The sequence below is a fragment of the Cynoglossus semilaevis genome, chromosome 9 (assembly GCF_000523025.1).
Source record: "Cynoglossus semilaevis isolate Cse_v1.0 chromosome 9, Cse_v1.0, whole genome shotgun sequence".
In the NCBI taxonomy this organism is placed as follows: domain Eukaryota; kingdom Metazoa; phylum Chordata; class Actinopteri; order Pleuronectiformes; family Cynoglossidae; genus Cynoglossus; species Cynoglossus semilaevis.
In genome coordinates, this window is record NC_024315.1 from 5,901,098 (window position 1) to 5,924,718 (window position 23,621).

Consider the following 23,621-nt stretch of genomic DNA (forward strand, 5'->3'; position numbering starts at 1 on the left):
TGACTTAACCAGCCACAGTTTGTAACATGGTTTACTGCATGTTGAAGCTCATCAATTAAAAAGAAAAAACTGCTTTGGATTATGACTCAGTAGTTAATATATCCCACAATTCCCACCAACTCAGTTTTTAGAATCAACACAGACTAGACTTCAACACAGACAACTCAGTTTTTAGGATCAACACAGACTAGACTTCAACACAGATCATATAAAGTATTTCCTTCAAGTGTTGTTGTAGCCTCCAGTTATCAATGGCGAGTCTTTAGTTTCTACGCTGTGGGCTACTGAAACCACAGCAATCCAACATGGCCGCCTCCACTGACAAGACTCTGTGAAAACTCTGCGCCCAGATAAGTGTGAGGTGATGACATTGTGGTAAAAAGTGTTGCTTAACTCTTTAAGCCTGTCTTTATTCCTAAGACCTACAGATGTGTCTACGAGCAGCAAACCAAGGTAAAAAATGTGGTGCAGAAACAGAAGTGTCCAGTTACATCTAGTTAAGTCAGTAGCACAGATGCATCATGGGATTCTCTCAATAGTCACATGGTTTCATGTGTGTGTGGAGTTACAAGGATTGAAATATAATATCGGTCTGTTTGTTTTTGTGGTGTTGGATATCGATTGTTGCGAGGTGCCCGGTTTCAGTATCACTTCGTGTTCAACTTAAATTTCCATGGGAGAAACATGTCGCAGGTTTGTCACCGACTTTACCCCAAGTTAAGACTCTTCAGGTTAATGTGGGGTTTTTTTCTTACCAGTTAATTATGGATCTGGATTCCAAATATTTAACATCTTATTCATCAACTGTCAGTGCTCAGTTAATCCAAAATAATAGACCCAGGTAAGGCAGTAGATCACAAGAATTCTCATAAGACAAAATAAAAATAAATAATTCAATATGTAATATTAAGAACTTTCACTTGGCCTAAAAAAAGTTTTACAAGTGTATTCTTCTAAACATGAAATTTGAGTTCAGTTTCCCATGTATTCTTAAAACTAACGACCTGCTCCAGGTAAACACGTCCAAAGAGTCTTAACTCAGGTTGATGAAGTCAGCTCTATTTTAACACCTTTGACTGGTATACACATCAGGAAGAAAACGTTTTACCGTAGCATCACTAAAAAGTTGTATTTGTGTAAAAGCTCTGTAATATTCCACTTAAGTTAGTTTAAAATGTTCTTTTTTAAGCTTTCATTTATAATCACATTATTCAGAAATCCATTAGAAGCAACTGTCTGAAATCACAAAGAGTCTGAGAATAATTATTCAACTGAACTTGGTAATATAATTTGTTTTGTCGGGAATGTTTGCGAACCACTGATGCACAGCGCTGTGTTCTCTTCTGACTGACTGTTTTGTATTTATATGGGCTGCTGAGAGTCTAACGGTTTATTTGTTTGACCTGGTGCATTGATCAAACAAATTTAAATCTCATTAGCTGCAAGTGTGGTAAAAAATATGGGGCACTCTCTTTGATGCTACTCGTGTTTTGTCAGTCTTACGTTGCTGATATAACTGAGCGTTTAACCTCTGACAGGGTGGTCGTCTCCTGCTCCTCAGTGATGCGTCTCCAGCTCCACCACTGTCCACTCTCCCTGTGGGGAGCTTCCTGTGGCCTCTGGAGAGAAGCTGCTGACGGAGGTGACAGTAGCAGAGGGTGGAGTGAGCGGAGGCAGAAGTGTGGGCCACAGGCTGCTCTCCAGGGGGCTCAGGGTGCCCCCAGCACCACCAGGCACGAGGAGCAGTGACGAGCAGCTGTCTCCATTCAGCAGCAGGGTCTGATTGATCAGCTGCTGGACTATGTCCACTTTCTTCCCCCAGTCCAGGTCCAGAGGAGGAGGTCTCTCCGGAGACCCAGCAGGGCAGGGGGAGGAGGAATCTTCATCTTGTGAGGAGTTGCTGGCCGTCTCTGGGAGGTCTGGGATAAAAGAACTCTCCTCAGTGGAAAGGAAAAAGTCTTTGTTTGGACTCACTCGCTCAGAGTCGTCTTCAGGCTCCTGGTGCGATTCCTGTTCTCTGGGCTCCTTCTTCTTCTTAGGGCAGATAAGCTCCTCCACCACCTCATCCTCCTCTGCATCCTCTTCATCGCTGCTCTCCAGGGCTTCGTAGATGGTACAGAGACCTGATGAAGGAGACAGCAGCACCGTCTGTCCTTTACTGGACTGCTGCAGCTCCTGCTGCCACTGCATGATTTGCTGCCGTTGCTTCAGCTCCTCCTGCTGCTGCTGCAGCTGAAGTTCAAGTTCTCTCCTCTGCTTCAGATCCTCCTCTTTCTCCTTCTCTGCCAGTGCCGCCTGCTCCCTTAACTCTTCCTCCTCCTTTTCTTTATTCCTTTTTATTTCCTCTTCAGCTTCATCTTTCTTCTTCCTCTCCTCTTCCTCCTCCCTCCTCTTCCTTTCCTGCTCTGCCTCCTCCAGTGGTCGGCTCTGCTGCTCCCGGCGATGCTGCAGCTCCAGCAGCTGACGCTGGTGTTGCTCCAGCCGGCGGATCTGAGGGCTCAACGCCTGCTGCCCTGGACTTCTCGGAGGGAGGTCAGCACAGGTCAGCTTCGGCGGTGTCACGGAGGGGCCGTGGGGTTTGATGATGTCACAGTAGTTTCTGGGGTACGCGGCGTGATCGCGTTGGTGAGGTTGCAGGAGTGCAGTGAAGCCTGTGTGTGAGAGGAAGTGGGAAGGAAAATTACAGTAGCTTGATGATACAAAACAAGTCACAGGCAGCAGCACAGTGAAAGCAGTGCAGTGAGTACAAGCAGAAGGGTGAGAAGGAAGGGGGGAGCTGAAGGAAGCATCGTGAAGCCACAAAGAAAAAAATTAATGAAAATCAACGAGCAACGTCCAGCTTCCAGATTTGTGTACTTCTGACTTAAGGCACGGTGAGAGTGTGGTGTAGATGCAAGCTGTGTAGCAATAACAAAGTAATTTTAGCATTTGCAGATTACCAGTGGACACAGTAGAATAAAGTGACCCAGGGTGAGGTGAATGGGGGTGGTGACCCAGCGTAGGGGCATTTGTGCAGAGAGCAACTTGTATAAGTGACATTTCTACATTTACCAAAATGGCAGCCAACTTCCTGTATATGCAAAAACTATCAAATTACCGAGAGATTTATAAGAACAGCTCAGTGAGAAGTTAAAATCATCATCACCTGTGATCTGAGTGTACAGTTAGTCAAACAGTGATTCATGCAGAAGCTCTCCATGCATTTAACCAGCGTCACAGAAAAACTCAAATCAAATAGCTTGGCTTTAGTAGGAATCCACTTAGTTTAACTCAAACCTATCCTGACCTAGAACCAAGCTATTCTCCTCACATCCTGATCCCCACCCTCAAAAAAAAGAAAAAAAGAAACAATCCATAGTTATGAGATGAGAAAAACCAAGCCATTGTGCCACCATGACATGCATGAGTTCCATTAACATCGACAGGTCGCCGTAGAACAGTGCAGTAGGAATGCTTAAGGAGAAAAGGCTGAAGTGAGACGCAGCACCGGACCTTTCTTGGGGAATGAACAGCAAGATGTCGAGCTTTTCTTCTTCTTCTTGTTGGAATGTTGTTGTTTGATCCGTGATCATCTTGAGGGTTGATGACTGAAGTACTGATGTTTATTTATAATGTTCACACTTTATCATCTGTGTTTCTCTTCAAGTCTGAGTGCGAGTGTTTTTGGTTTTTTTTTTTAGTATCAATGGGAGCTTAGTGTTGACTGAGTGGAATACTTGTGTCATACAATGACATAAGTAGCTGCTGGTATTAGTTTGTGATGCTTGGATGCACTCTTGCACAACCTCAGACCCTTTTAATAAAATTGTAAGTTAAGAGAATGTAAGATGTTAAAAAAATCTAATCTTTATTCAAAGTTTTAAGTTTCAATAATTCCAAACCATGGACAAACAGGAGGAAAAAGTTGGGGTTACAATTTAAAGTGCAAGAAGAGACGAGGAGTGAGTAAAGATGATGCCTGTAATACGGTGAAATTAAACATGAATATACAATCACAACTTATTTTTAATTGTCGGCGCTGTTCATTAAAAAAAGAAAAGAAAAAAACAGGGATAAATACACATGAAAACAAACTTGAAACATTTCTTTAGTTTTGATTAGTTTCCATTTTTACTCTGGTAAATCGACACGTCCTCTACATGCCTGTTTATAGCGGTCACACAGTTCTCTGTTAAAACAACAGCACGACACAACACTCTCTCACACACAGGAGTAAATAGTAGCTATTGCACATACAGGAATTGAAGCCATATTATGTGGAAATGGAAGAGGGAAAGGTCACTGCGGTCCTCTTTATTTTTCCCCATTTGTTTTTTTTTTTTTTTTGCTCTCTGTTTTTCTAAGTGTGTCCAGAGATAACAGGACAAACACTGACAACAGCAAATACTACACTGTGATTGTTGGGTCGTTTTGTTTTGTTTTTAAAAGGGAGACTGGGTGTTATTGAGGGCTGTTAGGGAGAGGATGAACTATACGTTACCTGCAAAAGAGTTCTCAGTCTTTTCACAAATAGCATAGTAAGGAGGCTGGATGTCATCTGGGATTTCCTCTGGTTTCTCTGAGGGTTCCTCCTCTTCCTCTGACCCCAGTGTCTCCGCCTCTTTGAACTCGGCCGGCTCTGGATCCTGTTTCCCGCACTCGATGTAGGGCTGCTCAGCCAGACAGGGCTGTGGGTTCAGACAGGGCTCCTTGGCCTCTTCTGGCAGCTCCTCCAGAGAGAACACTCCGGGACTCTTGATGCAGCTCTCCCCCGTGGAGTGGGCATTTGAGTTTGAGGCTGTGGTCATTGTGTCAAAGCCGTAGGACGCCAAAGAGGTGGCCGATGGTGGGGTGGTGTCTTCAACAGCGACAGTCCCCTCTGTTTCAGCCTCCTCTCCTTCTTCCACAGTGGACAGGCAGCGCTGCGCTGAAGGCTGGATGTTGAAGGTACTGTGGCCGACTGCTGGACTCTCCAGAGAGTCGTCCAGCTGAGCTTCGCCCTCTGTGTCACTGGCCTCGTCTTCCGTTACTGAGGAAGATGAAGGGTTGGAGGTGGGCGCTGTTGCAGGACCTCCAAGGACTTCATCAGCTGGCAGGGTCTCCGCCTCCTCCTCTCTGTCCTCAGCACCTGTGTCTAGCTGGAAGCTTGGGTCAGGCTCAGAGTATGACCCCGTGCCTGGTGCGTGTTGATTGTTGTCACAAAGCTCTTCAGGTGTGCTAGTCTCGCTGCTCACGGTGCTCGACAGGGACATTCCTGGAGCAGAAGCAGGAGTCAGGTTGAGGGTCTGCATTGGAGCAGGGCTGGACGGATCTACTTGCATCTGAGCTTCTACATTTTGGCAAGATTGATGGGAAGACTCTTGGCATTCCAAGACAAATGTAGCAGAGCCCAGTTCCATCCAAGCTTGGGCTGGAGTCGGGGTCTCAGAGTCTGCCTGGAATGGGTTGGCTGCAGCTGCTCCTGGAACCTGACCAACCTGCTCTAGAAACTGCTGCGGCTGAAGAGGTTCGGCCCAGTGATCAGAAAATGGGTTTGGTTGGTCCCACTGAGCAGCGGGAGCAGAAGGCAGCAGAGGAGGTGGAGGTGGAGGCTGGGCCACTCTGTTTAGATTGTCCAGCCTTTCATCCTCGGCAAAGTCGTCCTCATCCGCATTCCCATAGCTTTCTAGCCCACTCTCTGTGACGCCCTCACTGGCCATATCCACATCTTCATCGTCCTCCTCGTCATCATCCACATCATTGTCATGCCTCGGTCTCCTCAACTCATCGGTTCGCTCTGAACCCACATCCATGTCGCACACGCGGTCGTTGTCGTCATCGTCTTCATCTTCATCCTCCTCAAAGTCGTTAGCTGGTATGTCTGGGACCTTCTCGAAGTCTGGGGACCCTGCTGAGGCTCCTTCCATGTCGATAGCTCCTTTGAGACTGCCATCCCCCAGGTCATCTGTGCTCTCTGTGCCCTCCAGGACTCCAGGGGCGCTCAGTTCAGAAGCTCCCTGCTGACTGCCACTCACATCCTCAGAGTCCAGCTCAGAGAGCAGGGCACCGCTGGCTCGCCACGCCGCGCCTCCTACCAATCCAGCCGATCCAGGACGGGACTCCTCTGTCGGCTGTGTAGCCCCGCTCATTTCGGACACAGAAACCTGTTGACTTCCTTCCCTCTCCTCGTCATCTTCTTCCTCCTCCTCCTCATTCAAATTAGTGGTAGAAACTATTTGAGGAGCAGCATTTGTTGATGCTGCAGCAGCCTCTGGTCGGAGGGATTCAGAAGCAGAGGGGCTCTCCTCTGCTGACAAGGGGATGGGCTCTTCGCATACAGGTTCTACAATAGGTAAAGGCAAAGGTGGTGAACACTCCACGGAGGCAGGAATGAGTTCTGGAGAAGTGGGTGACGGAGCACGGTCTTCTCGCTCCTGCTGGTCAGGAGAGATTTCTGTAAATTCTGTGCTGACAGGACTTTGTGGAGGAGATGGAGCAGCTGCAGGAATTTGGACAGGCTCTGGAGGTGCCTCCTCTGTCAGAGTGTCTTGTGTCTTGACTGGAGGAGGGAGCTCCTCTGGTGCAGAGGCAGCAGGAGTCAATCCTTCTGGTGAGGTCTCTGCAGACCCTGCTTGTGTCTCCATGAGAACAGGTGATACTGCGACAGCTGCTACAGCTGCGACAGCTGCAACTGCAGCAGTTTCTGTTTTGGCAATGGGTTTGGACGCATTTGCAGCCTTTGTCTTCTTGACCGCAGTAGAAGGTAAAACAGTCTTAGTGGGTTTGGTGTCACGATTTGGCTGAGACGTAGTGCCTTTGGTCGGTTTGCTTGCTGGAGAGGCGGGTGGGGTTCGGCCAAGGGGAGGTTTGTTGGACGGAAGGGAGCGTACAGGAGCAACAGGCTTTGTGGTGGCTGTTTTTACTGGCTGGGAAGATTTGGACTGCGACACTTTGGAGTCAGCTGGCTTTGCTGTTCCAGATGATTTGAAAACAGAATTAACCTTTACAGATGCCACGGGCTTAGAGGGCTCAGGTTTTTTAGCAGCAGCTGACGTTGTACTAGATGGAGGTTTCTTAGCAAGTGAAGCTGAGGGTGGACGACCAACATCTAGTTGAAGAAAGAAATTACAGAAAAGAATGTAATTCTTCCCAGCTGATAGTTTCCTAAAACATTTCTTTAAATCTGACAATAATGGCTGAGAAACAATTTGACATTTTAACAATTTGTGTTTATATGTATACTACACTTTATAGTGTTTAAATCAAGATCAAGGGGAAAAGTTCTTTATTAATGTCATATAAATATAGCTCTGAGCACAAGCACTGCAGGGTGAAATGCTCTTACCTTTCTTGGCAGCAGCAGTGGGTCTGGAAGGCTGCGCTGCTGTGGTTCTGCCTGTAGGAGGTGCTACTGTAACTTTAGTAGCAGTGCTTTTTGCAGCTGCATTAGCAGTGGGCTTGGTTGGTGCTGTGGTGGGTCTGGACATGGTGGCTGCAGGCCGTGATGTTGATGGAGCTGTAGCAGGCCTGGAAGAACATAAGAGGAAGATAGGTCATTATTTTATTGTGTAATAACAAGTAATGAGTTTATTACATTTATTTTTTTCCGAAGAAGAACACGAACAGACACGGAGATGAGAACGAAGCGATGCAAAATGTTAGAAGCTGAAGGATACAGGGTGTGTGTGTGCCCTTGTGCTTCAAAACCAAAATTGCTCACATCATACTTCAGTCAGTCAGAAAAATGTGTCAGATTGAGAACAAGTCAGATGAAGAAAACCACTACTTCTAATATTCACACAAAAACCCTGCTGGTGAGCAAGGAGAAGGCCTGACCCTGTAAATAAACTGTACAACATCTGTTACTCATCAGAACTGCACCACTCTCACAACACAAAGTGCTGCATCACTGAGTGTAACTGCAGTGAGGAACCGTGTGACCTAGCTACCATTTACAACAATGTCTTCTATTGGAATTGGTCTGCCGACATAGTTGATGGTGTACGGGGGGGGGAGAGGGGGCACAGCCACTTTGATAGCTCTCTGTGCAGTAGCATGCCCGCACACGGATGCCACTCCTACATTACAATGACAATTACAATGACCATTTGTTTCCCTCCGAGATCAGACGCAGCAGAAAAGAACTCCAAAGCAATGCAGCGATAGGAAGTCATGAAAAGATTAAAGCTGCACCAGAGAGAGCGATGGTCACATTCACTCCTTTATATGTGAGAACGATCAGACATGATCGCAACATTACAAGAGGAGAACAGTGAGTACACGGCTCGGTATAAACAGAGCTAAATAATAAAGGGGACAGATTCACAAAGAGACACAACATAGCCTTAAACAACCCCAACCCCAACCCCACCTCCACTGGACTGACTCATAACTCAGAGGTTTGATCCAGAGGGACTGAAGAAAAGAGAAGACAAGCCCACTAATGCTATACTCACTCCCCACACACACCATCTGTCGGGTCAGGACGATGGTTCTGTTGTTGGTGTATTAGTATGGATTACATTTCCTGTTAACAGAGGGTTGAAATCAATACTTCAGCCCACAGAAAGGATGCGAGACCCCGAACACAACATTAAACAGGATTTAATGACCAGACATGAGGTCATCAGCGTAACGGCAAAGGTCAGGACAGTGGCTGTTCATCTCTTTATTTTTATGGGTTTTCCATCTTCTTCTGTAAAGACTCACACATGTTCAGGACATTAACATTCTGTATACTGGAACATCTGTTTTGGCCAAAACACAAGGTATAAACATTGGCCGAGGCGAGTCCGTTGAAGCCACACCCTTTTTGTTATATCACAAAATTTCATCAAGACAAACATATCTCTCTGATTACACATTCTCTGGTATTAAGGACAACGGTTTTGGTCAGGATTCACACTTTTCTCTGCTGCTGTAATTGGTCCTGCTTTATAATAAAAGCAGAGTTTTCTCCCCTCATCACTTCAAGCTCTCTGACAATTCCTTGTTTGGTTTGTAGGCTGTCCAAAACCAGCTGCTTTTCTCCTTCCCGACTTGAACACACATTCCTAACACTTTGTATGGACCCACGTTTATCTCCTTGACAATATAAGAATGAAGGCCCAAATCTGCTCAGTGGAGAGTTTAAATGAAGTGTTGTAGCCCAGCAATTGCAGGCAGGCAAGCTGGCTGTTATGAGGCTCTGGGCACACACTGTCATCGTGGTTGATATAAGAGATCTTCGCTTCCTGCCAGGAGAGTAATCCTGGTCTCTGCCAGACCCGTCAGACAGACTGGACCGTTTTTTGTTTTATTTTTTCTACGAGTGACTTGGATGAAACTGGCTGACCAGCACAAAGGGATACAAGGGCAGGGACTTTTATTAAAATTTCATATGTTGGACTGCAAAATAAAAAAAATCTACTATATCAGCCCTTCTTTGTAGTGTTTTGTTCAAATGTTTGAAGCAATAGCAGAGGATTATAAGCTCATTTTCATTTTCAACATTCAACTGTACTAGGGATTTTTTATCATTTTCAACAACATTCAACTGTACTAGGGATTTTTTTCTAAAAGGAAACATGCAGGTCATGGACCGTGTGCAACTGCTATGAGGGACCACAGGCTCTGGGACCTGTTCAGAGTTTGCTTCCTGGCCATTGAACAGACAATGACGCTAAACCACATGTTAATTATTATAATAACTCTAAAACATTTTTAACAGCCAAAATGTTTAAAATGGCGGATAATCATAATCATAATTTCAAGGAATGAGTTTTGTGATTCACACCCACAGCAGCGTACGTACTGTATGTATAAAACACAGACAGATTCAGGTTCAAAGATTTTTACCAATTAAATTTATTCAAGGGCCTACTGGTGCAAAAAAGAACTACTTGCAATCAGAATGGAAATTAATGGTCTCTTGCCTGGCAAAACTTTTAAACCGTCTTTTCTGACATGGCTTTGAACCAAAAATTGTGTTTCTGTTTCTTCCAAACTGGCAGCAAAACAACAGAACCACAAACTCCCAAAAGTCCCAAGAAAATTACACATCAATTAACTTTCCCATTGCCAAACAAAGTGCACTGCAATATATTCAACTTAGACCATTTTCCATCCAAGATATCAGTCCACTGGCTTAATGACCAGATTTGTAATTTCCCTGCAGGGCAAACATCTAAATTGTTGGTAAAAAAAAAAAGAAAGTAATAAAGGCTGTCAGCCTCTTTTTAAGATAAATAACTGCTTCAACAAACAATAAAAATACAAACTAAATATATAATCAAACCTATTTAGTTTCTAGTGACCTATTATTCATCCTATCAGACCGCTCAGATACGCCAAGGCTGAACCATCGTATAATGCTACACAATCTGTCAATGAAATGTATTGATGAATCGGTTTGAACGGTGAATGGAAACTGTGTTGTAAGGAGTGGCCAAATGCCCAGCACTCTACAGAACAGAAACGAAGAATGAAGGGTAATGGAAGAGAAGCAGAAAGAGGGTTCGGGGGCAGATAAAGACCGATGGCTCAGGCAGTGCAAGGACACTACAGCACGTCGCAGGAGGAGGTGAGAGATTTGACGTTTGGCCATGAATCAATGGTTGGTCATTAATCACAGGGACAAAGGTTGTTCGTCTTTACATGTTTCTCAGTTATTTACACCAAGATAAAAACAGAGATGCAGAACTGAAATCATCAGGTTGCACTGCGTCCTACCAAAGACTGACTCAGCGTTTGTCAAGTTCTGGATGACAATGGTATTCTCACCTTTTTAAACATTTATAAAACAAGTTCTATGTGCATTCAGCCCAGTGGTTCCCAAACTCAGGATCAACATCAAGCCCCCCCCAACAAATATGGACACATTCACAGCTACAGCTTCAGAATGTTACTGAAAATACTGTGACATTTAAACAAAATGACTGAATCTGTATTGTCCATGTCACATTGATGCACCTGCAGTTTGAGACACCACAGGGCCTGGCACTAAACAACAAGGTGATAAAGTTAGGGTTGGGGTAAAGTTTTTTATTATTATTATTATTATTATTTGAGTTGGCCATACCTGTGTGTGTGTGTCTGCGTGGGTGGCTGTGGTTTGTCATCCTTGATCCTTGATTAAATTTATATTTTAAGATGGAATTGGCACCTGCTCCGTGACCCTGAACAGGATTAAGTAGCAGAATATAAATGTAATAAATTATGTCTTATGAACTCCTTCTCAGAGACCTTGTGCCTGGAATCTTGAGCATCTGTCTTGGAGGACCAATTCCTCCAATGGCTCCTTAAGATGTTTTTTTTTTTATTGTGTTCCAGGAATTGTTAGTTGTAGTTTCGCTCCCTTGGCTCTAATGACAGAATATAATTTAGTATAAATACCTTAACACCAACTATTATAACCTTAGTTGAGACTGACCAGCTGATCTGATCCTTGCTACAAAATTGAATTTTAAACGGTTTGTCTTTAAGCCACATCACATGGTAAAACAAATAACTTACATCATATGTCACGGGGTCAGACACCTGCTACTGTTCTGTTCCCTGGGAGGCCAGTGGCCCGTGTCCAAGTTCTAGGTAACCAGCAACAAAGAGAGCGCTGCCTGGCGGTAATCAGACACCTACTGTTTAAAGGTCTGATCTGATTAATTTAGAGGATGGACTTCTCAAAGGCACGCACGTGGTCGACTAAACCATATCTTTTTAGAGCTTTTTTGTTTGAGTCATTTGGGCTAATATTGTTAAAACACCATTACTGTAATATCTCACAGTGCACCCATGCCACTATCACTGACCACATACATACATACATACATATATATATATATAGTGGTTTATGTTAATTCTCTGATACATGTATCACTGACAAAGACCAGGAGAGCACATTATCCCCTTTACTTAATAAGAGGACACGGAGGCGGAAGACTTGTATTGGCAGAATCTAATCAGGTCTATTTGTACACAGCAGTACATCCTGCGTGCAGATACTGGGATGGTGAATTAGTTAAGCCTAGATAAAATAATATCACTCAGCGCCCACTTCATTGACAAAGACATTAGTAATATCCAATACATGTAGCTATAGATTTATGGTTGCTGGACATCCTCTAAACACCAAGCTTGTATTTCTGTTAAACAGCCCATAACAACAAGGAATGGTTGGTATATTTGGAGCAATACTTGAAGTTTTGTTCTACTGCGTCATCACCTACTGCACCATTAGCCCATTTTCAGATGGGCTATGAGACTAGTCAGCGACTCCGCGCCCCAGGGAGTTGGGTCTGATTGTGTCCAGGGGGTCTGTCAGGACAAAGCCCCAGTTCTTCAGTATCATTGGCTGTGATAAGGCTTTCTGTCTCGGGTTATTTCTGTTAACATGACTCACACCATTCAAGTGAAATTTGACTCAATAACGGCCGAGGGACCACAATGGACAACATTCTCTACTGCTACCGTTCAGAGCATCAGGATAAACAAAGTCAGCATCTAATCCGTTTTTCGAGGGATTTCAAAGATCAAATCTCAGAGACAAAAAAACATGACAAGAAAGAAGAGAGAAGGGTGCATGAAAATGAAAGAAATTAGAAAAGCCAAAAAATATAAATCAAAAGAGCTGTTTTTAATTTGATTTAAAAAAAAAACAAAACATACCTCGTCATCCTTGAAGCAGCTGCACCAACAGTTTTTGGTGCAGTTGTTGTGCTGGGCTTCGGAGCAGTAGAAGCTGCTGGCCTGGTGAGACCAACTGAAAGATGAGAAAAACAATGTCAGCAAAACCAGACAAAATGAGTCTCCTAACATTTTGGCCTGAGTAAATACATGTCATTAAGACCTGCCTGTAGTTTTGGGTTTTGTTGCATTAACAGTCTCTGTTTTTTTCTTGGGAGTACAATTGGACGTTGTTGATTTGGAACCATTTGTCACTGTGGCAGCAGCAGCAGAGGTAGTCCTGGTTGGTCCAACAGGTTTCTTGTCAGGCACTCTCGTTTGGTTCTTGGCTATAGAGGAAGCTGCTGATGCACCCAGTGGTCTTTTAGGTAGAGCTCCTGCTGCTGAGGCTTTTGATGCCATTGTTGCTGTTGTTTTCTTGGCAACAGCTGAAGAAACACTTTTGGAGGATTTTACATCATTTCCTGCATTGTGGGGGGCAGTACCTGGACGTGAGTTGGATCCAGCAGCCCCCGCTGTTTTGGCTTTAGGCTGTGTTTTATTTGCTACACTGTTGGGTTTAACTTTGGGATCTGCCGTCACTTGTTTGTCATTGGCTGTCTGAGCGGCTGCGGATGCTGCCTCATTCACTACCTCCTCCGTTTGAGACGGCGCTTGCCCGGTGACGTTGTCCTGAGACTCTGAGGGTTCTGCTATTGCTGCAGCTTCAGTGGGCTCCATGGTGTCCATGGTAACCCCATCCAGTTTCATTCCCTCCTCCTAAGGTTTTGGACACAAATGTTGTTGCTTCTGGTCCAGTGTCTTTGAAGACCAGTTCCTTTGACACTGGAGCAAAGGTCTGTGAAATAAAAAAATATATATATATATATATTACACATATACTGTGGAGAACATGCATGTTTAAAGTACTACTGTTTAAAGTCAAATGTGTCACTGCTGCAGGAGGATAAAGAAAAAAAAAGAAAAAAAACCTTAATAGTCAGGGTTAGGAATTTATAGGAGCCTGAAAACAGGAAGTGAACTGTATGTGAAGCCAACAAACCTCTCCCTCATAGCACTCACTCTCCAAACTGATATACTGTATTGTCTTCATTTACCACAATGAAAAATAGTTCATTCTGACTATAGATTGTGGGGCATAAATATAAAAAGGAAGAACTGACCGTTTTCAAATGTCCTCCCTGCCTAAATCTGGTAGTGGAAAAGCTGTGGTTTAGAAGTGAAAACCACAAGAGGCAATCACGCAGTTTCAAACCATGACACACAGCCCACAAAGAATGAGGAGATCTGCGAGGTTGGCAAAAAGGCTCAAAATGGACTCATTAATCAGCCATTGTAGTCGTCTATATTGGTCAGACACAGATGGTAGCCATTCACTGAGTGGTTGCCTTTAAAACATCTGTGCAAAAGGAAATTCTTCATTGAAAAACGAGCTGGGTGCAACATAAAGTTCCAGCGTAAAGATCTGCTGTGTGGAGCCGAAACATATAAATTAAAGACGTTGTAGTGCATGAGTCACAGGCCCAGGTCATGAACTCCTTGTCCTCAGTCAGGTTCTTTCCAGGTCTATTACGGTCTAATTATACTTCCTTCTTCATCATTTCCACCCACACTCATTCTTCTGCTCCACTAACCATTCTAGTTCTCTCACCCCCCCCCACCCCCTAAAATCAACACAGTTAAAATCAAAACAACACCACTCACATAAGCTTAATGGCCAAAACACAAGCTGTGCAACAGGTAAGATAAGCAAAAGTATTAGGACAGCGTAGCCCAAAATGCCTTGTGTGAAGCCTATGGGGGCAGTGTTATCACATGGGTTGATTAAATTCTTCAGGTCTTGATTTAGCAAATGTACTTTTCATGATGACAAAGACTCACAGTGCTCAGATTGTAAAATGATTCCTCAGTAAACATGCCACAATGTGTTAAGAGATAGATATGCTTTCGTTTAACAATGGCAACTATTTTTTTAATAAATATAAGGTGGGGAAAAAAACACTGATCACAAGTTCAAAATCCTAGTCTAAAAAAAAAAGAAGCTTTGGACCAAGGTCTGGTGCAGAGCATAAAACACTGCTATTTCTTACTGATAGACCATTAAGAAACAAGCACATTCCTGTCCAAAGTCTAGGGAACATGTTGCCCACTAGTTACACATTAACAGATGAGGTAACATAATATAGGTCAGTCATTTGCTAAAGCCTCTTCTTTTAACATTTGCTTGCCTTAAAAACAAATTTCACTCTCACGTCACTGTCATGTCACATGTTCATAAAAAAGGTGAACAATTTGACTCATTGACTTATTTGTCTTCTATAATTTAATCTTTTTTAGGGGAACTGTCAAGAGCAGGTGAAGGAGGGGTACACCCCTGGACAGTTCAACAGTCCAATGCAGGGCCTCATATAGAGGCAAATGATTGTTCACACTCATGCATACCTGTGGCCAATAAACAGTCTGCAGTTAACCTAATTGTCAATCTGTGTATTTTTTTTGGGCCGTGGAAGTGGTAAAAACCCACACACAAACAAAGCCAACATCTGCGTACACTCCATACAGAAAGATCATCCCCTATCCATTTCACTACTCTACTATTGAGCGGTGTATTATTTGCTCTCTGTGGTTACAAATCAATGACTGGAGGGCCACTTGCCTTGTTTATATAAAATGTAAGAACAGAATGTTAAAAGCTTTCTACATCTGAAAAATTACCAAAAGTAAAATGAAAAAAGGCTAATGTACAGTAATACTACTTTAGAAGATTAGTGTCTTAAATATTCTCAAAAGTTCCAAGTCTCTCTCTTGTTTTAGTTTTTATAGCATGTACTACCACCCAGTAACAGAGTATTTAATTATTCTGTCACATATGACACACAACAAGGAGAAATTATTGGCAGAAAATAAATAAATAATAGTTTTGAGACCAATCAGGTTCAACTGGATAAAACTCCATTGCTCACCTGATGCTCTGTTACAGCAGACTAATGCACCAAAATTAACTACGCAGCAAGCGTTCTGCTTGACATGGTACCAATTAGGTCAACAGCATTGTCTTGGCAGAGATGAACATTCTTTGGGTGACAAACAATCTCCCCTATGAAAAAAAGTATATCATGTTTGTCTGCTGGGACAAAGACGATTCATTTAATTGGAGAGCTTTAACAGTAGTACTTACAAAGTACTTAACTGCACATATAAACACAGCTTGCACTGTGTGGCTTCTTGACATGGCATTTTTGTCTTTGTAAATACCAGACGCTTAGCTCAAAGTCAAATGTTGTAGAGGTTCTCTGTGATGGACCTGTTTGAGAAGAGAAAGTGAAGTAATAAAGTAACTTTTTTGATTAACTTATAACTAATGTAATAAAAATGAAACAATGATTTACCAAATATCAACAAGACTTCTCTGCAGTTTTGCAAGTTCAAATCCCTCTTGGGGCATTACTTCACAAAGGAAACTCCTGTGAGATTAATCAATTACTATCTATCCTAACTTAAACATGGGAAACAACAGAACAATAGGTGCAGAAATTGATCTGGTAAGAACAGCGTCATGCAACAACGCAACAGAAAGAAACAGCCATTTTGTCGGAGACTCACTCAGTGAACATTTGCATGACAAAAACTCCAGTTCAATGAAGATTTTGAAGCATTTTCAGGGTAAGGCATGCCTCTTTCCCCACCACATCCTTTTTAGGTGAATTCCTTTAGAAACAATTAAATGTGTTGAAAAAAGTTTTGTCATGGGGAAAACAAAAGACACGGATAAAATAGAAGAATGGTGTGTTTACAAATGCACCACAAACTTTGAAGACTGTTAAGAGGGAGTGTGTCTAGACAGAGGAGGATCTCTACGGCCTCAGTGATATTTACATTCCACATCTAATAAAAACACGGCCTGATTGCATCTCTAAATCCATCTGACCCATCTTCAGCGTGTTTAATTATATCCGTCCCATTTCATCTAAGAGTTTTTACACGCTAGATCTCAGTAGAGGCACAAAAAGGAGGAAAATAAAATGGGTCACATTAATACCGTGTCTAATGCAAACACAAAGGGATTAAGTTGTGGTTAGAATGCTGGATGTGGTTGTGATGGATGGGGCCACAGCTGTCATACTGTTGACTGTTGTTGAAAAAAAAAGATGAAATAAAATGAAAAAATATCTAATAATAATTTATTATTAATAATAATAATAACAACAACAGACAGACCCTGCACAGGTCTGAGAGATGTTAGTACCTGGTTGTTTGATGACAGATGTTTGACTGATTAGAAACATTGATCAACTAACTGGACACTGGAACTTCATAAGCCATGAGATGACTGCACATGAGCCAAAGAGTGAAAAGTTACATCCACATTTGAAGTTTGATGGAAAGTTCAGTTGCCGTACCGTCACTGTGTTTTTTCCAAGGATAATCTGATTCAGGAAACATGACCATCAAAACTGCAGAATGATACATGATAATTTTACAAAACACCCTCATTGAAGGCAATCAAATAACAATAGATAATTGCTTTTTCTTCAGTGTCACATCGACTACAGGATGATTCATTGGAGAAATAAAGCCCTGAAGCAGCAGTGGAGTCGAGAGCACATCTGACCAATCGACATTCCACACCAGCTGACTTTCTCAAGACTACTTAGGAGTACACAGCAACAGCTGTTTGTGTGTATATGCATGCTACTCAGGAGACAAAATCGATTAAGAGTCCAAAATATGCCAAGGCAGGTGGACATCAACTGTATAAATATGAGCATTTTGACCTTTCTATAGTTGCATCTTTCTACCATATTGCTGATGCTCCAAAAAATAAAATAAAAAGTCTTTCTATAGAGTGTAAAATATATTCATCAATAAAAAGCTTCTTCGGTTCAGTGTTGATACTGGTCTGATCAATTATGAAAGCATGAAAATGTGAGGAAAAAATTGTTTGGACGCACTTTAACTGAGTAAAGACATTAGTTGAGAAAGACTGATTTTCAGTGGAATCTGTGAAGTTCTTGCATTCCCAGAGCTCAGGGAGTGCATTTGGTCGTTTCCCTGAAACAAGTGAAGTTATCAGGCCGGACATAAACCAATATTTAATCAATCTGCTACACGTGTATTCAACAACTACATTTACAAATAACACAAATGTAACACCGTAACAATTTTCTTTGAAAAAAGCAAATGTGCTGTTCAGACAGCCCCTACTGAAACTAACATGTCTGTGAAAAACCCCTCTGGTTTGTCTGACCATACAAGGCAGCGCCGCACTTTCTGCAGAATCACGGAGCGAGTGTTTTAGTTCACACAATCAAAATGACAGAGTGGGGGAGAGAAAAGAGAAATTCAATCTGTTGTTGGAACACACACATAGTCCAAGTACTTGTGTCCAGAATTTGTGTATACACTAGTCCGAGTATTGAATATCTCTATATCCATGACTGCATCCAAGACAGTAGGAAAACCTACAGTACTTCCAACACAAAAAGCTCTTTCTGCCTTAGGAAAAAAAAAAAAAAATGTAGTTACAAAACCGTCTGTAACACGAAACTGAGTTAGAGAAGTCAGTATTTTGCAACACTATTTCACATTTCCAATCTTGAAACTATAAATATCTCTTTAAAGAACTGGTACTTTCTTGTTCACTAAGAAAATATTACAAGAAGAAAAGGGCAAAAGTTAGTTAAACTGTAACTTTCTTATATAAATCAATTCAGATATCTGTAATATCTTTATGAGAAAAAAAACCCATAAAGGTCCAGGAATTTAAGGTGTTAAGCTGCAGGAAAGTTGTAATTAATCTGTTTAATTTTCTTAAAAATGCATCAGGGAACTGGTGGGTTGTCAACTTGATGGAAGGCTTTCTTTAGTGATAAAAAGGTTCTATCTTTACCTAGCATTTTATTTGTAGATATAGTCCAGGCCCTATCTTTTAAAAACGCACCTGTTTTTCATAAACAGTTCTAAAACTATCTGTTCTTCAAATGATGGTGGCAGCCTGTTCAAAACATCAATAAACACCAGTGAACGATGATTTAGCTTGTCAGCTACCATCACGGTCGCTGCACTACAGCCATTGGATTATTGACTTTTGTCACAATATCCCTTGGACCGCGAGCTCCACAGCCTCGTCCTAACAGAAGTGCTTTCCATCCTTGTGCTACAGAGAGAGCCACACACACACACACACACACCCTTTGGTATGGGGGTCCTGTGGGGTCCTGAACTTAGTTAAACTATTGAAACGTACAGGTGTTTTCAGACATGGATCAGGAGAATAACGTCTCACCACTGATTCATTTAGTGAAATTCCTCAGCAGGCAGCTCAGGGCAACAGACCAGAGAAACCTCACACGGGAAGTTACACATGCCCCCCCCTCCCACGTGGGACCGTACTTATGGAGGAGGTAGTATGAACTTCTGGAATTCTTTCTCTGGAACGTCTAATATAAACCAAACTACACAGGGACCTATCGAGTCAAGTAAATTAGCTTGTAGCCAGTGACAAGTTGGGTTTTTTTTGGTGGAGAGGGGGTGGATTTTTAGGGTTTCTTTAAAATGAACAGTAACTATATTTCAGAAATGTTTAACTTCCAAAATAAAGTAAACTAAATCAAAATATTTTTTTATAAAATAAGTTAGATAATGTTATACTTGTTATGATTACTTGTCTCTAAGACAAGACTGTATGCAGACCAAAAATACTAAAATTCAACTGGGGTGAGATGAAGTCCAAGACTGAAGCAAATCAAAACCATGTGCACGAGAAGACACGGGAACGAGTACTAAAACCAACTCATCTGTGTTAAAGCAATAATAGAAGGAATAAGAAAAGACATCAACAGATAAAAAAAAAATTGCAAATAACTAATACAAGTACAAACATATCCTAAAACATTGGGGTCGAATCATTGATAAATCATTAAATCAAATCATGCAGAGACCTCGTAATTTTTCCCATGTTTTCTCATAATAATTCAGAATTTGCACACAAATTACCATTTTATGAGTTAAATCTGAGTTTGGGTTTTGGTTTTGATGAAGGAATTTGTGAGGCTCAGACATGTGTTCTTCCCATCATCTCATGGGAATCATTGTAGCTGCATGTGTGAAGGAGTTGGTGCAACAAGAGGCTAACAGCTCAGCCATGTCTTTTACAAACTGTCAGAACACAGAGTGCCCTGTATATCCATTTACATATTACATAATCAATTGGAACAGAAAAGAAAATAATTGGTAGCTACAAATGTTGACAAATGTGGGGAAATTCAATGCAACGTAATTTGTCTCCAGACAGAACAACAAAGATCCCCCAGAGCCAAAGAACCGTTTAATACATTATCATGATGAGTGACAGAGTGGTCTGGGCTGCATAGGCTGGGGAACTGTTTTAGCATTCAATATTTTGGAGGCTGACAGTGGAGTATATATATATAGTATATGTATATAGAGTAATAACTCTGTCTAACGTTGAACATATCTTGGTCAGTTTCTCAAAGACTACTAGACATTTGCTTCAAAAATAACGTAATTGTATTATGTGCACTCTCAAAATTGCAACCCTTAAATTAATATTTGCTTAAATGTCAGACTCTACTTCTACTCCATAATACAATCATGGCAACAATTGGCCCGAATTACAAGCAATGCAAGAGAGAACAATTCAGACAAATCAATATATATATATATATATATAAAAAACAAATTGAACCCTTTTAAAATGTACATTTCTAAAGCGTATCCATTTTTTATCAAATCAATTTCTAAAACAGCATAACAAGTTATTGAGAATACTCAAACAAACAAAAAAAAAAAAAAAAGAGAAAGTGATCTAATGAAGTAACAAAAGCTACACTGACCATGTGCTAAGTGAGTGCAAGTCACTTACTTAAGCCATTAGGAGCAGGTTGTTACGTGTGGCTACATGTTAAGTGGGCTAAGCCTGTTAGCCTTTAAGGGAGTGGCAGAGAAAGTGGGAGAGACTCGCAGCTACTGGCACTGCAGTCCAGTGTGAGAGGCTGTAGGGGAAGAGAAAGGAGGTTACAATCTGTTCTCAACATGGCAAGGTTCTCAGAGAACAGCAGATTGGCTTCCTGCTGCCGTCACAGGTCAACTGGGCAGTAGGGCGTGAAAAAGGAGGAGAGAACCAAGTGTCAGTGCTGGCGTTCGTTAGATCGTCCCAGAGAACAGCAATCATCCGATGTGTTTGTTTTGAACACTAGGGTACCATGAGGTGGAGGATGGGCATGAGCCCCATTGTCTCACGTCATTCCCATTAGGCATGATGCTGATGGTGGGGGTGGGTTTGGATTGTCTTTATTGGTGCAATGGAAAGTGCAGACAGCTGGCATGGGTAACTCCACCCATCTACCCAGGGTAGGGGTGTTTACTGGCAAGAATTTGGCAATATGATACGTACCGTGATATATACTATGATACTATAGGCACGACGATATATTGACAAGACAAGGATGTTGCACATCAACATCTCTTTTTAAATCATCATGCATGTCCTGTGCCATTTAACTATCGCCATAGTTAATATTCCCTAATGACTTGTCAACATATCTGTTCACAGAATATTTAGCAGCGGCTAATGCCCCCGTGTAAGGAACATGTGACAAAAGTTAGACGACTGGCTGCATGTGAACTGCTTGAAATTAATGCAAGGTATAAAAATGGACGTCAAACCCCTGGTAATAAAACTGATTTAGACCAAGCATGCTTGTTTCTTGCCAAGGACCTTCATCCTGTGCAGTCTGATTCTGCTTTTCCACATTTCCTGTTGCTCTCTTCTGTCAACCAACTAATAAAGTTGAATGAGCTGACTGAGCAGAATGGAGAGAAACTGAAACACTCCTTTCTATTTACACTTTCCCAATTGAAAGCCCTCGGCATTTTCTGCAACTTAAATTAAACTAAGTCAAAGATGGTTGGGTGAGGACTAGCCAAGGCTGACATCAGTTTTCCTATAGTAAAGCCAGCCAGCAGCCACTCTCCTGTGCAGTAGCCAATTGGCAGGCAGAAAGTCGATGTAATGCTGGAGAGCCCGAGGGCCTGATCAGTTACCATGACTGTGACTGGGCAGGGTGAGCCGAGGCCAGATGGACACTGATCCTACACCTCGCCTTCCCTCCGATAGTCACACCCCTGAACTGTGTGAAATGCAAACAAATCGTCCAAACAAGGATCAATTTTCCTCATACAAAAAGAGGCAGAGCAAATGATAACAATGAGGAGTCTTCTTTGAACAAATCCTTCACTTCTGCAGTGACATTAACATGACGTATTTTAGGAAAATCTGAATGTGGAGTGGGCCCCATTTTGTGCTTTCACTCCAAAAGTCGAGAGCACAAGTACGTCTGAAGAAAAATTTCTCTCGTGCTCTGTCCTTCACAAACAAACACACCACAGCTGGGTGCTTTTGGTAGACCTCAGATAGAGCTGGATCATTAACTAAAGAGGGCAAAATATACAGGCTGGCAGCTGTTACACACAGACACACTTCAGATGAACCACGTGAAGTAAATACAACATCATACAGTAAATACACACAATTAAGCAGTCACAAACATACATTATGAACATTTCTGGATAAAACCGTCACTCAAAGCACAAACATTGGAAGTGCTGAGTTACACCTTGCATAATTGCAGTGCGTCGAGTCCAGCATCACAGCCTCAGACAGACTGAGTGCCTAAAAATGCAGCGCCAGCGTCCACCACTTTATCCTAATGGGCAGAAGAGTGCCAGCCTGCAGACCACAGCAACGAGACTAACAGAACTGCAGCCATTCACTGTACAATAACTGAACGACCATAAGGAACAACACAGGAGACCCCCACAGAAGAGGTGAAGGTGAAAATAAAAATCAAATGTCCCTCTTAAGAAGGTAAGTAATGTGTTTGAATATTCCTGGGTGTGGATATGTAATAATTCACACAAAAAGGTAAGTAATGTGTTTGAATATCCCTGGGTGTGGATATGTAATAATTCACACAATTGTCTACAATGCAAAACTAACAGACTGTGCTTGAAGTTTATCTTAATTTCCTTCAGAGGACACACATGACAGGTTGTGCAGCTCACAACAATACTATTGTCTTTCAAGACATCTGAAAATGACTATTACTTCGTGTTAAAGGAGAAAATGAAGAGAAAACTATTTTGAGCTCCTCTTTTGGCTTGTTTTTGCAAATGGGAAGAGGAAAGGGAAACAGTTGTGGCCAGAGGGAAGCATAAAAATCCCAGACTGTGTCAGAGTTCAGAGGCTGGGTACAGCACTTGAAGAAAGTAGATCAGGCTATGCCATTATTTGGGTCTTTGTCAAAAAGGGAAATCAAATCTTCAGACTTCAAAGATATTCCTGTAATTAAAATTAAGTATTTGGCAAAATCAACATTTTCAGCAAAAATGACATTTGTTGTATGTGGCTTCTGAAATACAACATACATGTCATGTTAAAGACTTGCAGAGTCATTACTTCATACTATGCATCTCTAAATCCTTTAATCCGTTTAAAACCTTACATCATATCCCAACATAAAAACGATGGGACAATAATATGTGATGCTTCAAACAGTGAAAATGTTTAGTTGGATGCATGGTTGACTGGCATTCATACCACACAACCGTCTCAGAGGTAATATCTGACTCTACTGCAAAGACTAACCTGCAGTGGGAGGCTGGAGCAGAGCCAGGACCTTAGACAATGACATGATGGAGAGAGCACACGTCTCATATGTTTTTTTTGTTTGTTTTTATCAGCCTGGTGACATCACAGTTTGCAATAAGGATGCACACATACCTGCAGTGGCATGTGGGTTTTCAGGTGGCGATATATATTGAGAATGTCTCCATGTTAAATACCTATGGTGTAGAGTATCTGCTGCTACACCCATGCCCTGTCTGACACACCCGCACAGCCCAAAACACAACTCCTTTGTACTGTTGACTGTCAACCAAAACCAGTGATAAGAGCTCTGACTCTGAGATCTACTGATTAG

General features: G+C 42.1%; 1 protein-coding gene across 1 annotated transcript in view; it reads right to left on the reverse strand.

Moving 5' to 3' along the window:
• Positions 1-743: 743 nt before the first annotated feature.
• The window catches only part of prr36a (proline rich 36a), a 25,596-nt gene continuing 2,718 nt past the window's right edge, over positions 744-23,621 (reverse strand). The window contains exons 2-6 of the mRNA XM_025058294.1: positions 12,786-13,456; positions 12,601-12,694; positions 7,304-7,485; positions 4,481-7,066; positions 744-2,651 (exon numbers count right to left, since the gene is read on the reverse strand). Of these exons, the coding sequence (XP_024914062.1) occupies positions 1,558-2,651; positions 4,481-7,066; positions 7,304-7,485; positions 12,601-12,694; positions 12,786-13,368 (4,539 nt within the window). The 5' untranslated portion in view covers positions 13,369-13,456 and the 3' untranslated portion in view covers positions 744-1,557. The remainder of the gene's footprint in view (positions 2,652-4,480; positions 7,067-7,303; positions 7,486-12,600; positions 12,695-12,785; positions 13,457-23,621) is intronic.